The 14,934-nt window shown below is 35.3% G+C and overlaps 2 protein-coding genes across 2 annotated transcripts; both read right to left on the reverse strand.

The window, feature by feature from the left end:
- Positions 1-1,214: 1,214 nt before the first annotated feature.
- On the reverse strand, positions 1,215-3,413 carry LOC126719353 (protein FAR1-RELATED SEQUENCE 5-like). The gene has a single exon (XM_050421920.1). It carries the CDS (start codon positions 3,411-3,413, stop codon positions 1,215-1,217), a length of 2,199 nt encoding a protein of 732 aa, XP_050277877.1.
- A 1,734-nt stretch (positions 3,414-5,147) lies between these two features.
- Positions 5,148-10,035, reverse strand: LOC126717375 (disease resistance protein RUN1-like). Its single transcript, XM_050419050.1, has 5 exons — positions 9,413-10,035; positions 7,491-8,592; positions 7,008-7,277; positions 6,122-6,910; positions 5,148-6,041 (listed from the first exon to the last, which is right to left on the reverse strand). Exons 1-5 carry the CDS (start codon positions 9,892-9,894, stop codon positions 5,265-5,267), a joined length of 3,420 nt encoding a protein of 1,139 aa, XP_050275007.1. The 5' UTR covers positions 9,895-10,035; the 3' UTR covers positions 5,148-5,264.
- Between the last annotated feature and the right edge of the window lie 4,899 nt (positions 10,036-14,934).

Consider the following 14,934-nt stretch of genomic DNA (forward strand, 5'->3'; position numbering starts at 1 on the left):
AGTAACCCTTGAAATGCTGTGAAGGTGTTTGTGAAAATGCTTAGGCCGGTGGTAGCTTGTTTTTTTTGTAAAAGTACCTCATCAACAAGGGTGAATGCAAGGCTGTAGGGTCTTTTTTTTTTTTTTTTTTTTTTTGTTGGGTGAATGCAAGGCTTGTTTCTGTATTTTTTGCTCATGTAACCATTGTACATTATCTTGATTAATGAAATTTTTTTGTTGGAGTTCAGTACAAATGGGGTCTCTCTATATTTGTTTTTTCTTTGTATCCTTGCGTGAGATATTATAGAATAGTATAAAAATATGAATTGCAGGAAATTTTTATGGAGCAATTTGACAAAACTTGTTTGCTTCAAGAATTACAAATGCATTAGACTTTGTGTTTGAATCTTGCACTTTCTTCATTGTGCCTCTCTAGAGTCATCACTATGACAGTGATGTTGTATTTGCTTTCCTTTTTGAGTGCAAGTCTTGGGAAATACTTTGCTGCGTGAGCTACAAGATAAGCACATCATAGCAACTAGAATATTACACTTTTCTACACACAATTGCTTATCTCATATTGGCTTAAAGCTGAGTTAAGCAATTGATTACAAAATTACTTAAAGATATAGCTAATACTCCATTAATTTCCAAGAGAGCATAAGAAAAGGAATATTTTTGTAGGAAAATTTAAAGAAATTTCTCTTAAGACACAAGAAAGAGAACAATGGGTCATTTGATCTCTTCAACTTGGATGCTATCAAAGTTTCTCCAAAAGCTATATTATAAGCAATGCCAAAAATAGATTACTTCTCATGCTTAAAACTTAGCACCACTGGTTGTGATGTCCTACTTCTACCAAAGATAATAAAACAATGAAAAGCAATCTGAGGTAGCCAGAAGATGCAAGCAGTCTAGCTACAGCATAAGCTTCTAAGTTGAAGGAGATGGAGCTCATGGCTGTACAAAAAAAGGAGTTTTTTTTTTTGGGCATCACTCCCTTCCCTGCAATCATCCAACCTCTTATTAGTCACTTGAATGAGTAAAAGTATGAGATGGTAGCATCTAAGACAGTCCAAAAATTCAATTCCATATTGATTTTTTTTTTTTAATGTTATGTTTTTTAAAGATAAAATTTATGTTGTGGTATCAAGTGAGCAATAGTTTCTTGCACACACACAATTCTAGTGATAAATTCAACAATGGGATATAAAATCACAATAAGTACCTGAGGTTTATGTCATGGTGGTGGAACATGTGGTTGGAGGAGTTAAGCTAGATGTGAGAGTTTGGACTTTTTTGCTTCTATTTTTTTTATTTCCCTTTTCAAGACATCCTTTCAACCGTTTTCTCCCACGCGAAACTTCCCTTCTCTTTAAACCTTTTGCTTGTATGGTACATGTGCTCTTGATGACCTGATTTTCACAAGACATTGAGGAAGGCGTAAGGGTCTCACACGGGGATTCAATCTTTAAATATTCTTCTAGTTTTGCATCTAACTCACTTGCAAGACTTAGAAGGAAATCAGATGCCTCTTTAGATTCAGCAGCTTTACCCATCAATCTAACATAAGTGGTGCATAAATTTCTATAACGAGCTCGCATTTCTAGCTTAGGGTCACTTTGTACCTCACACTCATGAATATCCAAGACAGTTCCAGCCCTTGCATTCTTGGTCCATCTCTTCAATATGAATTGTTCAGGGATCATCAACTTAATCTTCATCTCATCGAGTACTTTCAAAATATGGCTACACATAATTCCAACAAACTCAAAATTTTTACAACTACATGTAATCAAACCATTTGAAGATGTAACTGTATGTTGCCTAGAACCTTCACAATTATGAACTTTATATGTAGAAACTGGTCCACTTTGATGAAAAGTGTCAACAACCACCATCAATGACTTTTCGAACTCATCTTGGAACATAGTAAAAACAGCTCCTGTGTAGATATCTCTGGCATGTCTCAACAAAGGAACATTAACCTTCAAAGTGGGAATTTTTTGGCTCATGTCATAGTTTGCACAAACTTCATTATAACGGACATCATCAACAGCCCTTTGAAAATGTTTGAAAAATTGTACTATGTCCAAATCAGACTTCAAATAATCTTTTAAAAGAGAGTTGAAACTCTCACTAAGCTGTGTACTTTTCTTACCCGCAGAAAATGTATTTCTCCCATACACCATAGCCCACTTTTCTCGCACTTTAAATAGATCTTGCAACCATTCATTTTCTTGAAGATCATATTTTTCCAACATATTCTCCCAAGCACTAATGAACTCCTCTTCATACTCACCATCATATATGCAACTTCTAAAATCAGCATTGAAGGTTTTTTGGCTCTTAAATAGATGATTAAGATTTTTAAGAGCATTTTGATAAATATGCCATAAGCACAATCTATGATAAGTCTCTAGCATCACTAAAGATATTGCCTTTGCCATTGCAGGATCTCGGTCAGTAAATATTGTCTTTGGCTTTTTATCAGACATACACTCAAAAAATGTATGAAATAGCCATTCAAATGACTGACTAGTTTCATCATATAACAAAGAGGCCCCAAATACGACTAGTTGATAATGATGATTTACTCCAACAAATGCTCCAAAAGGTCGACACTCTTTATTGGTCCTGTAAGTTGTGTCAAAGAATACCACATCACCATATATACCATAGTCGAAAATCATTTTAGCATCAGCCCAGAATATGTTAGTGATTTGGTCTTCAACATCCAATTGAACTCGAAAAAAGAATGATGGATTTTCTGATACTTGACCAAGAAAATAATTCAAAAGACCCCCAACTTCACCTTGCTGCAAATCTCTTTTCCTCTTAGTCCTCAAATAATTCTTATGATCTTGCTTAGTAAAACCAAGATTTTCTCTACCTCCAACTTGACGACTCATCAATTCATGTGCCAATTTAGGTGGTATACCTGAATTATCTGCCAACTCAATTTCAATAGCTTGAACATCAGTAATAATTCTTTGAGAAGGTAACATGTGTACACATGACTTATCCACTAACTCATGATTGTGATTTGATTCAAAATCAATGACCCGATATTTTCCATTAGCTTGAAGAGAAATGGTTAGTCTTGCTAAGCAACCAGTTCTAGTTTCTTTTCGCGGCTTTTTCACAACCACTCGCTTGTCTTTTTTTCTGTAGCCTTCCTTATAACAGACAAATCTTCTACTTGATATTACTCCACTAAATCTATCCTCATTTTTCCATTGCTTTCGAATGCTAAATCCAACTTCTTTAGCATATTCATTATACCATTGGTGAGCATGTTCTTCTGAGTCAAACTCCATTTTCCAAACAGATATTTTCTCTTGACAATCAGAATTCTGCATAATATTAGCATAAATATCTTCATTTTCTTTATCACCTTCAAGGCATATTTGTTCATCACTAATTATAGGCATTATACTGACTAGTAACTTTGAAAAGAGGAGCACCTAAAGAGAAATTCAAAAACCAAATTAAAGCAAAACAAGTTAGTGTTGTTGATAAAACAGTCAATGATATAAAACTAAAACAAATAATAAGAAACTGAATACCCATGTTTACTTGCTGCATTACTAAATATTGAATTACTAGTATTGAACAAATACTTGATAATACTAGATAAGGAAGTCAAATCAGATTTAAGAATACTGATTGCAATTGTTTTGATCACTTAGGAAATAATTTTCAAAGTCTAAAAGCTAAAATAGTAGTGAAGCAAAAAGAAAAACAAATCCAAATCAAACAGGGAATTCAATTATTTGTTAGGAAAGAGTATAAAAACTACGGAGGAAAAAAAAAACACAAATAAATAATGCAAAGAATGATTGAGCACCTATTGGAATTCAGAACTTTCAATTCCAGTCAAGCTGTTAAAATCAACAACGGTTCTGTTTTGTGGTCTCACTAAACAGGGGATTGCTTTGTGGTCTCACTAAAGTTGGAATGATGTAAAGATTTTTATCTTGGGTACACTCAGTAGAAAGAAAATCTTCTTTGCTGGGTTGGAATTCGAATGATTGGAAGATTTTGCAATTGTAAGATATTTTAGCGGGTTGCTCAAAGGTTTTAGCGCAATGGCTTTTTGTGAAAATTTTGAGCGCGGGAAGCAGAGTTTTGTACTAATCTCTGTTAAATGAGATAAATTTTTGCTCATGTGACGTGGCTTAATGAACATCCTTAGATTATCTAACTGCCAGATGTCAAGCATCCATTTAAAAACTGAAGAGAACGGGAGAAAAAGAAACGGGAGAGGAGCCCATCCCGTATATTCCCAGCTACATTCACTCAAGCTAGCTATATCAAACTAATCCCACTTTGCCCATTAAATATGTTCAACTAAACATCCAATAATTCTAATTTAGTCAAGTAATATTTTGAGTACGACCAATTAGATGTTGATCTTGTTGGTCTAAAACATTATATGTAGTGAGGTTTATAAGTTAGTTGTGTTTGTGACAGGTTTTGTTTGAATTTTTGTTTGTGAGTGGTTGTAATCCATATTGTTCACGAGGCTTGGAATCAGCCAAACAAAATTAAATATTTTTGTCTTGGGTAAATGTTTTATTTTATTGTTCTGCTGCCTCAAATCACAATATTTGCCTTTTCCATATACTAATCATTAACTTGTACAACTTAATTCTTTTTTCTTGAAAAAATTTGAGAAAGTTTTTACCATCAAAAGAAATTGAAATCAGCAACAGATCAAATGACCAAATTGTAGCATTATTCTGCTTTTTGTTTGCATTACTACGTTTTCAAACTGGGTTATTCCCCCACATGAATAAGCCTATTAATAGAGAGAAAGAGTGATAGAGAAGTGACAAACACACCCAAAGATGCCAATAGAGCAAAGTAACTAAGGAGGGGGGCATACTTTGGCATTCAACAATGCAAAAGAAATTTTAAGAGGTTGGTTTAGTAGTTCCTAAGGTCTCATGATATTCATGAGATCTTAGGTTCAAAACCATTTGCCGACACCTAGGGGCCACCTCTAAGGAATTATTTATTGTAATAACTTGGTGTGTGTGAGACAAGGGGATTATACATGCCCAAGGGAATAGTAAGATACTCAAAGAGGTCTGAATATCCTCTTATTTTATTTATTTATTTTTTTGAAACCTGTTTAAAAAATAAATGCAAAAGAAATCAAATGAAGACGAGGCAAAGGAAAACATATTCAATGTAATATTAGTACATTGGCATTATTTTGGAAATTCGATTAAGAGGTTCTCTTTTTCTTTGATAGTAGATATGGATTGAAGTCAAAGTCATCGTTTACCCGAGGGATGATCCGCTAAAGACATATCCATATCAAGCTCATCCTCATCAGAAAAAATTGAGTCCAAGGGATGATTAGCAGGCTTAACAACAATAATTGAGTCCTCACTACGGCAACCGCAGATTTGACGAGCCCCGCACCTTCTAATGATAGGAGGCAATTTTGTGCTTTCACTAGTCCAACAAGAGATTCTACATAAAACTTTAACAAAATTCAAGGAACCTAGATTCGAGTCTTTGAATAGCTGCTGCAATAAGCTTTGAGGTATATAATAAAACCACAGATGATCAATGTTCATTTCTTCAAAGAGTTGCGCTTTGAGCTCCCGTTTGAAACCATTGATGGAAATGTGGACATCACAAACGTAACTGTAATTAATTCCCTTCGGCATACCAAAAGCAAAGCAGAGAGCAAGTGTGTGAAATTCTGATCCAATCCAAAATGATATGGAACCTCCACTCTGATGCTCGAACAACACTGGAATCATATTTCCTGGTGCAACAATTTCATAGCCACATCTAGTGTCTTCAAGATCAGAATTCAAGTATTTAGTTTCACGTTTATGGAATTCAGTTGCAAGTACAGAGAAGTCAGAGGAGGAGAACCATAATCCGTTACACTCATCTTCATCAGAATTCAAATCCTCTTTTTTAAATTTAACATTCTCGAAAGCATATTCTTGGAAGAAGTGCCTGCAGGTTTTCTTGAACCCTCCGAACCTTGAAAAACTTTCTGGTTGTGGTGGATGTCCTAAAATTTCTCCGAACTGCATGAAAATTAGTAAGTTTTTAAGAAAATTGCAGTTAGTAATCAAATCTGTTTCTTCATAGCTTGAGAGAGAGAGACCTGATTTGATAATTCGCTTGATGATTGTGAATCCAAGGATAAACAGTTTGATGCATGTACTTTAGTTATGCTTTGTGGAAGACTTGGAATATTCTGAAGCAATTCGCACCCCTCAATATGAAGCGTATGTAAGCTGGTAAAATCGATAATTCTTTCTGGGAGTGTAACAACATTGCTATTGTATATGTATAAATATTTCAATGTGCGGGTGCAACACGAAGTCAAAATAAAATCTACTTCTGATCGAGTTTCAAAAAAGCTTAGTGTTAGTTTGATCAAGCTTGGAAATATATATCTGAAATCCTTTGGAAATATGACAGTGCCATAAAGACCAAGATCGGAAAGATGTTGCAATTCATAGATACTACTTGGAAGATGTAACAAATGGTCATAGGAACCGAAGAGTATGGTCCTAAGCCGAGTGAGATTCCCAAATGATGGTGGCAACACACTAATTCTAGTCTCTCCCATTTCTAAATACTTCAAACTTTTCATCTCTGGATGAATATTAGGGAACTTCTTAAGCTTTGAGCAGTATAAAACATTAAAATATTCAAGTGATTTCATCATGAGACAATCTGGAAGAAGTTGAAGTTCAGAGCAACCCTTGAGGTCCCATACTACTAGCTTATTATGACGCCCAACAGATTGATGAACCTCCACTAAATTATTACAATCAGAAAGAACCAATTCTTTTAGGTTTGGGGTGGACATTGATAAGTCAGGTAATTTCATAATGTATTCACAAGAACGAAAATCCATATATTTCAGGGTTTGGGATTGTAAGCTCTGTAATCAAAAAAAAAAAAAAAGAATTCAGCTTCAACAAATTTTAAGATATAGTTTTAAAATATACTATGTTATAAATACAAATGGTCATTCATACCTTGAGAAGCTTGTCCAATCTAATGTTGCTCTGTGGCATCTTAAGTGCAACGATTTTGTGAGGACAAAAAGTGGATGGCAAGGAAGATGAAGGATATTCATTCCAATCAAGCAACCTTAATGCGTTAGGAAGATATTCAAGATCTCCACAAATGTGTACATTGCGAACTATAAGCAACCTGAGATTCTTCATCTTAGAAAATCCAACTTTGAATTGCTTCTTTATCGGTTCAGGCGAGCACAACATTATGCCTTGAATTTCATCCGATCCCTAGTTGGACAAAGCTAAGTGAATCACATCTTACAATAGAATTGACCAAAATTATAGTAGTTATTGATTTTAGACCCAAAAAAAATCATACTACTAAACTTGAATTTTCATCCACAATAAAATAAAAATTAAAAAACATTGAAGATGAAAATTCATTGCATCTACCATGTATTAAAAAAAAAGAAGGAAAAATTGATTCAAAATTACTTATACCTCATCTTCAGTTAGCACGCTAACAGCATCCTCATAACGCCATATCCTACTACATTTTTTGGGCTTTTTTGGTGATTGTTGTCGAACGATTTCCCAACCCATTTGTTGAATTAAGCCATGCATCATCAATTTGTTAAATCGATCAACAATTATGAGACACTTATCAATAAGTTTTTTAATACCATAAATTGGGTATAAATTGCAACCTTCTAGTATATCTACAACATAATCCTTATCAAGTCCCTTAAAGAAACATGCAATATCAAGGAAAATATCTTGTTCAGTTTCACCCAATCCATCATAACTTCTTTTGAGTTTTTTCTGAATTTCTTTGTTAGGAATTTCTTTATACTGATCTAATGCACTTTTCCATTCACATTTAGGCCTTCCACATAAATCAGCACCCATTATTTTTAGAACTAATGGAAGACCTTCGCCATAGCGTATAAATTGGTCGGCAAGTTCCCAATAACCTTTCTTAGGTTCATTTTTACGGAAGGCATACATACTAAAGAGTTCGAGAGCTTCATCATCATTTAGTTCTTGAACCTTGTGGGTTGAATGACCTTTACCAAAACTACATAGCAGTTGTTTGTCTCTTGTTGTTATAATGATTTTACTCCCATAAGCAAACCAATCAGATTCTCCAAGCAAATTTTCTATTTGTTCCAAATTATCCACATCATCAATAACTAAAAGAATCCTCTTACAACAAAGTCTTTTCTTTATAACATTGATTCCTCTATCTTTGTTGTCCACCTTCAAATTTCTATCCCCTAAGATCTCAAAAAGAAGTGTCTCTTGTAGTTTGATTATGCCATCATTTGTCATTGACTTTTCTCTGATGTTCTCTAGATAGCTAAATCCTTCAAAACGATCATAAATTCTGTTAAAAATAGCTTTTGTAATTGTGGTCTTACCTATTCCACCAGGGCCATAGATCCCTACCATGTGAACATCATTTGACTCAATATCTAAAAGCATGGCTTTTACACGAGAATTTATTCCAACTGGATATCTAGTAACAAATAATGGCGAGCAATTGAATCTAGCATTTGAGACTTCTTTGACAATGTCTTCAATAAAATGGGATTCAGGGTCGCTGCCAAGTAAATTCAAGAGGTTCAGTTTGTGCATTAAATTTGAAGTACTATCAATGAAAGCATATGGCATGAAGTAATTCATAAGTTTGTTAAATACCAATAAGTTTGCATTTTATTTTTTATTTTGGCAAGAAAAATTAGTTTTAGGCTTACATTTGCACTTTTTATCTTTTTGGGAATATAATTTGGGTAGGCATAGTTCCTTAGGTGTATAACCTATATTTACTAGAACGAAAATTTAGAAGTCATTAAGATATTTTGGGTACAAGCTTTTTAAATAAATAATAACTGGGAGAAACTTCCATGTAATTTGTAAAATAATATATTGGGATAGGCTTGGGTCTAATGCATCCTGTGCAGTGAACCCGTGTACTCTTAAAGTAAGAAGCCTAAAAAGAATAAAAAATAAATAAATAAATAATAATACGTTCATAATTTAGCCAAAAAAAAAAAATAGTCCTAAAAAATTAGTGGAAGCTGTTCTTTAACAATAAAATTAATGAGCATAACAAGCCACTAAAAGTAAAACTCATCAAAGCACAAGTGTTGCCTTTAAATCCAATTATCTTAAAAAAAAAAAAAAAAAAAAAAAAAAAAAAAAAAAAAAAAAAACACATAAAATTGGTGTTCATAACACACCTCTCCCATGTTAATCAAAATTTAGAACACATGACATTTAAATTAAAAAAAAAAATCCATTAACGATTTTTTATTTATTTAAAAAAGTCATATAATTAAACCACAAAAAATTAATAAATGCCATTAATCTCATGTGTGGCTAAAATTGGAGGGGATATAATCTTTTTGTCAAACACATACCATTGATTGTAGTGCCAACCAGTTATATTAGCTGCTTCATGTAGAGCTTCTCTCCACCTCTGAATCTTCTTATTATCCTTAAATTTTTCTTCATGTTTAGCTAGGGCTTCCCCAAATTTTCCCTTTTGGTTACGTACATCTGATGGATCCACGTTGTAAAAAACTGGTCGCACCTCTATTTGGTCATTCTTCTTACACTCGATAATCTTGACAAGTTCATCCAAACACCAGGTGGAAAATGCATAATTTTCAGAAAATACAATTATTGAAATCATTGAGTTTTCAATAATCTTGAGAAGTTCCTCAGAAATGTTTTCTCCCCTTGGGAGTTTATCATCAATGAAGGTATTAATACCATTACGATCCAAAGCCTGATACAAATAACCTGTAAAACAAAGGCGGGTATCTTCACCTCTAAAACTTAAGAAGACTTCAAAGTTCTTGCGTTGGTGGGTGACTCTTTTGCTGGTCATAAGAGCCATTAGGATTTTTGAGTAGATAGTTGAGAAGAGCTAAAAGAAAGAAAGAAAGAAAGAAATATAGATGAGATGAAAATTTGGAAGAGATCGATGAATGTTGAGGAAACAATTTGGACGCAGATAACTCCTAGACGCAAATGACGCATTGACCTGGATCGTCAATATATGACTTAGTAAAGTGACCGACAACTTTGGAAGAACATTAGGTGTACAGTTAGGTGTACAGTTTCTTTCGGAAGAACGTTAGGTGTACAGTTTCTTTCGGAAGAGACTGTACACCTAACTGATGCACCTTTAGATCAAATCAAAACATTAGAAAAACTAATGCACCTTGATGTAGACATCCCAAACATGATGACTGGCAACCACCATTTGTTTAGTATCATCCAATGAAAATCCAAGCAGACTCTTTACATCATTGATTTGAGTCCACAAATTAGTGTAATGACCATCCAAGACCTTTTCATTATATGGGGATCCAAAATAGGCACTGAACATGGTCAGCTTATGAGTCCAAGCTTCTTGTTGAAAATGTTGCCCATTGCCTATTCTTTCAATGCTCCTTATCTAACAAAAGATTAATAAAATAGCACTCCATTGCTGGTGTCCGGTTTGTCCTTGTGCGATCACTACTTGCAGGCGTTTGGGTGCCCATTTCTCCCCTACAACATTGGGACTATCATTCTAGCAAGAGTCCTTTACATGCTATCATAGTGTCATGCTATGCTTAAAAGATATAAACAATAAGTCAACCCAGTCCTTAGTTATAGACGTGGCAAATCTATTCAAATTCAACAAAATTATCTGAAACCCATTAAAAAGATTAGCACACCTTTTCCAATTCGTTTAATAAATTAAACTCAAACAGAAGCAAATACAATGCATATACCAATCTGAGCTAAGGTTCTACAGGCTAAATGTTAGCCTTTGTTTAGTTGCTGAGAAAGCTGAAGTGAAAAGAAATAAAGATTTGGAGTCCTACATATTATAAAATTTTTGGGGGTCTCTCAGAAAATGAAAACCCAAGGATTCATTGACAAAGCATGTGCACTTTTTTCTTATCTATTGCTAAATTAAAAATTATATGATTTGAAAATAAAAATTCAAATGCAAGTCAGTAATAGAAGTGAAGCTAATAAAGAGGACATGTACAATGGCGGCTCAAATTCTACATACTAACACCCTGTTTCCCAAGAAAACCAATAGAAAAGGAAGGGGAAAATATTCAATTATATGCTGTTTGGGTTTTCATAAAAATCAAAATTCTATGACATCAAAATGAAACATCCTTTATATATATATATATATTTTTTTTTTTTTTTTGTCATGGCATTTTGTCATGGCAAAGAAAACAGTTTCAATGTAATATTAGTACCATGGCATTTTTGTCAAAATTCGATTAAGAGGTTGTGGATATGGATTGAAGTCAGAAGTCATCGTTTCCCCATAAATATCATCTACTGCAACTGCAGATTACACCAACCCCGCACCTTCTAATGATAGGACGCAATTTTGTGCTTTCACTAGTCCAACAAGAGATTCTACATAAAACCTTAACAAAATTCCTGGAACCTAGATTCAAGTCTTTGAATAGCTGCTGCAATGAGCTTTTAGGTATATAATAAAACCACAGATGATCAATGCTCATTTCTTCAAAGAGTTGCACTTTGAGCTCCCGTTTGAAACCATTGATGGACATGCGGACATCACAAACATAACTGTAAGTATTTCCCATCAGCAGATCAAAAGCAAAGCAGAGAGCAAGTGTTTTAAATTCTGATCCAATCCAAATTGATATGGACCCTCCAATCTGATACATGAACGACAATGGAATCTTATTTCCTGGTACAACAATTTCATAGCCACATCTATTGTCTTCAAGATCAGAATTCAAGTATTTAGTTTCATGTTTATGGAACTCAGTTACATGAACAGAGAAGTCAGAGGAGGAGAGACATAATCCGTTACACTCATCTTCATCAGAATTCAAGTACGCTTTTTTAAATTCAATATACTGGGTAACATCTATTGGGAAGATGTACCAGCGGACTCCGTCGAATATTTTGTACCCTAACATTTTTCCAAACTGCATGAAAATTAGTAAGTTTTTAAGAAAATTGCAGTTGGTAATCAAATTTGTTTCTTCATAGCTAGAAAGAGAGAGAGAAAGAGACCTGATTCGATAATTCACTTGATGACTTTGAATCCAAGGATAAACAGTTTGATGCATGTACTTTTGTTATGCCTTGTGGAAGCCTTGGAATTTTTTGAAGCAATTTGCACCCTTCAATATGAAGTGTATGTAATCTGGTAAAATCGACAACTCTTTCTGGGAGGGTAACAACATTGCTATTGTATATGTATAAATATTTCAATGTGTGGGTGCAACACGAAGTCAAAATAAAATCTACTTCTGAACGAATTTCAAAAAAGCTTAGTGTTAGTTTGATCAAGCTTGGAAACATATATCTGAAATCCTTTGGAAATACGACAGCGCCATAAAGACCAAGATCGCAAAGATGTTGCAATTCATAGATGCTACTTGGAAGATGTAACGAATGGTCATAGGAACCGAAGAGTATGGTCTTAAGCCGACTGAGATTCCCAAATGATGGTGGCAACACACTACTACTAGTCTCTCCCATTTCTAAATACTTTAAACTTTTCATCGCTGGATGAATATTAGGGAACTTCTTAAGCTTTGAGCAGTATAAAACATTAAAATATTCAAGGGATTTCATCATGAGGCAATCTGGAAGAAATTGAAGTTCAGAGCAACCCTTGAGGTCCCATACTACAAGCTTATCAAGACGTCCAACAGATTCATGAACCTCCACTAAATTATAACAATCAGAAAGAACCAATTCTTTTAGGTTTAGGGTGGACATTGATAAGTCAGGTAATTTCGTAATGTATTCACAAGAACGAAAATCCATATATTTCAGGGTTTTGGATTGTAAGCTCTGTAAAAAATGAAAATAAAAACAAATTCAGCTTCAACAATTTTTAAGATATAGTTAAAAAAAAATACTATGTTAGAAATACTAATGATCATTCATACCTTGAGAAGCTTGTCCAATCTAATGTTGCTCTGTGGCATCTTAAGTGCAATGATTTTTTGAGGACAAAAAGTGGTTGGAAAGGAAGATGAAGGATATTCATTCCAATCAAGCAACCTTAATGCGTTAGGAATATATTCAAGATCTCCACAAATGTGTACATTGCGAACTATAAGCAACCTAAGATTCTTCATCTTCCAGTGGACACCGCCATAGCCTGCGGGGCGTTTCTTTTATCTGAACTAGGCTTCACGGATTGAGCTATCTTCCTAGCTTTCTGCAATAGCTGTGCGAACTGGGAAATTTCTAGATTTTCTAGGACAGCTCTGAATTCTCTAATCATTTTGGTCATGCACATTTCTACTTAAGTCCTTTCTTCACAGTGGTCGTAGCAATCAAGTGCTATGTCCCTAAACCGTTTGATGTATTCCATCAAATATTTGCCATTCCTTTGCTTGGTCACTTGCAGAGTTGCGAGTGTTACCGTTTCTTCTCCATGGAAGTACTTAGTGCAAAATACATCCACTATGTCATCCTAAGTTGAGATTGATCCTGGTTTTAAGCCAATGTACCAGATGTACGCCCGGTCACACAGTGACTTTGAAAATTCCCGCAGACATAAGTCTTCGTCTACTGCGTAAGGGCTAAGGGTATCAATAAATTTGCTCACATGCTCTACTGTACTTCCCTTCCTACCATCGTATTGTGCAAAGGCCCTTGGCTCATACCTCTCGGGGTATGGTTTGCTGAGTACCTTTAGAGGGTAAGGAGGTCTTCGTGTGTAAAACCTCTCCTTTGGTGTTCTGGCTCTCTCTTGCTCCAGGAGAGTCGTTACTTCAGCCATAGTAATGAAGCGCTGTTCAGCGTTCCCTGGGACACCTCCTACCAGTGTCTCCTCTCTGTCTGCCGCCTGATCTGGGTCATGCTGGCTGCCTTTTTCCTTTGTTTTGTCTGCTTTTAGTTGACGGATCTCTTCCATCATTTGTTGCTGCGAGTGCTGTAGTGATTGCAATACTTCAATGAAAGTGTTAACATTGTCTGCGGGGACTCTTGTCTGAGGCTGAGGATTAGCCCCCGTTCTGTTGGCACCTTGCATTTGGTTAAGTTGCTGTTGGTGAGGCGTTGTTGGCCTGGATTCTACTTGTGAGGATACGACACTCATATTCCGTGTCGTCCTGGACTTTGGTGGCATTGTTTGTGAGGAGCTCTATTTTCTTTTTTCTTTTTGCCCCTATCTGCTTCCCAGCTCCCCAATGGAGTCACCAATTGTAAGGGGGTGGGTTGTGCTAGTGGTATTGGGCTGCCTCCTACTGCACTCCCAAGTTTTCTGGATAAAGGAGTCGGGACCGGTCCAGCTTCAACTTAAGGTAGTCCGGCTTGTGCGCAAACTAGGCCAAGTTTGCCAGGAACGTCTTCACGGCAGATAGAACTGTTTCAGACAAATTATGGCAGGCAGACATAATAATCATAGAATAAACAGAAAATATCTAGCCACTTAAATCGAGAATTGACCGAATAGCCCTTAACATCAATTACAATAACAACACTATTTGTTTTCCTTTTACGGAAGAGAAGGAAAAAGAATAACAGAGAAACATCAAATGTTTATAATCATAGGTTAATCGGAATACTGGAGGAAATCGACTGGAAATTCAATCTGCGAGAGCAGAGCCATAAAGGGGAGAACGTCCCTCCTCAAGGCCGTCAATCTCTCAGGAAAGAGTCCTGCTGTAGAAGTTAACAGCTCTGAGGGAAACGGGCCTGAGTGGTTTTCTACGTAGGTGTTTTCGAGTTTTTTCTTACAAAGGGCTGGATTTCATGAGGGAGAGAAGAGATTAATCTACCGATGCATGCCCACCTTTTTATTTCTCACTGTTTCTTTTTCTTTCTTCTCACTTTGTTTTCCTTGCTATTTCTTTTAAGTTTTCTATTTCCTTCCCTAAGTTCCGTTGTTCCTCCCCCTCTGTTCACGGCAAGATCCTCT

This window comes from Quercus robur, chromosome 3, assembly GCF_932294415.1.
Source record: "Quercus robur chromosome 3, dhQueRobu3.1, whole genome shotgun sequence".
In the NCBI taxonomy this organism is placed as follows: Eukaryota; Viridiplantae; Streptophyta; class Magnoliopsida; order Fagales; family Fagaceae; genus Quercus; species Quercus robur.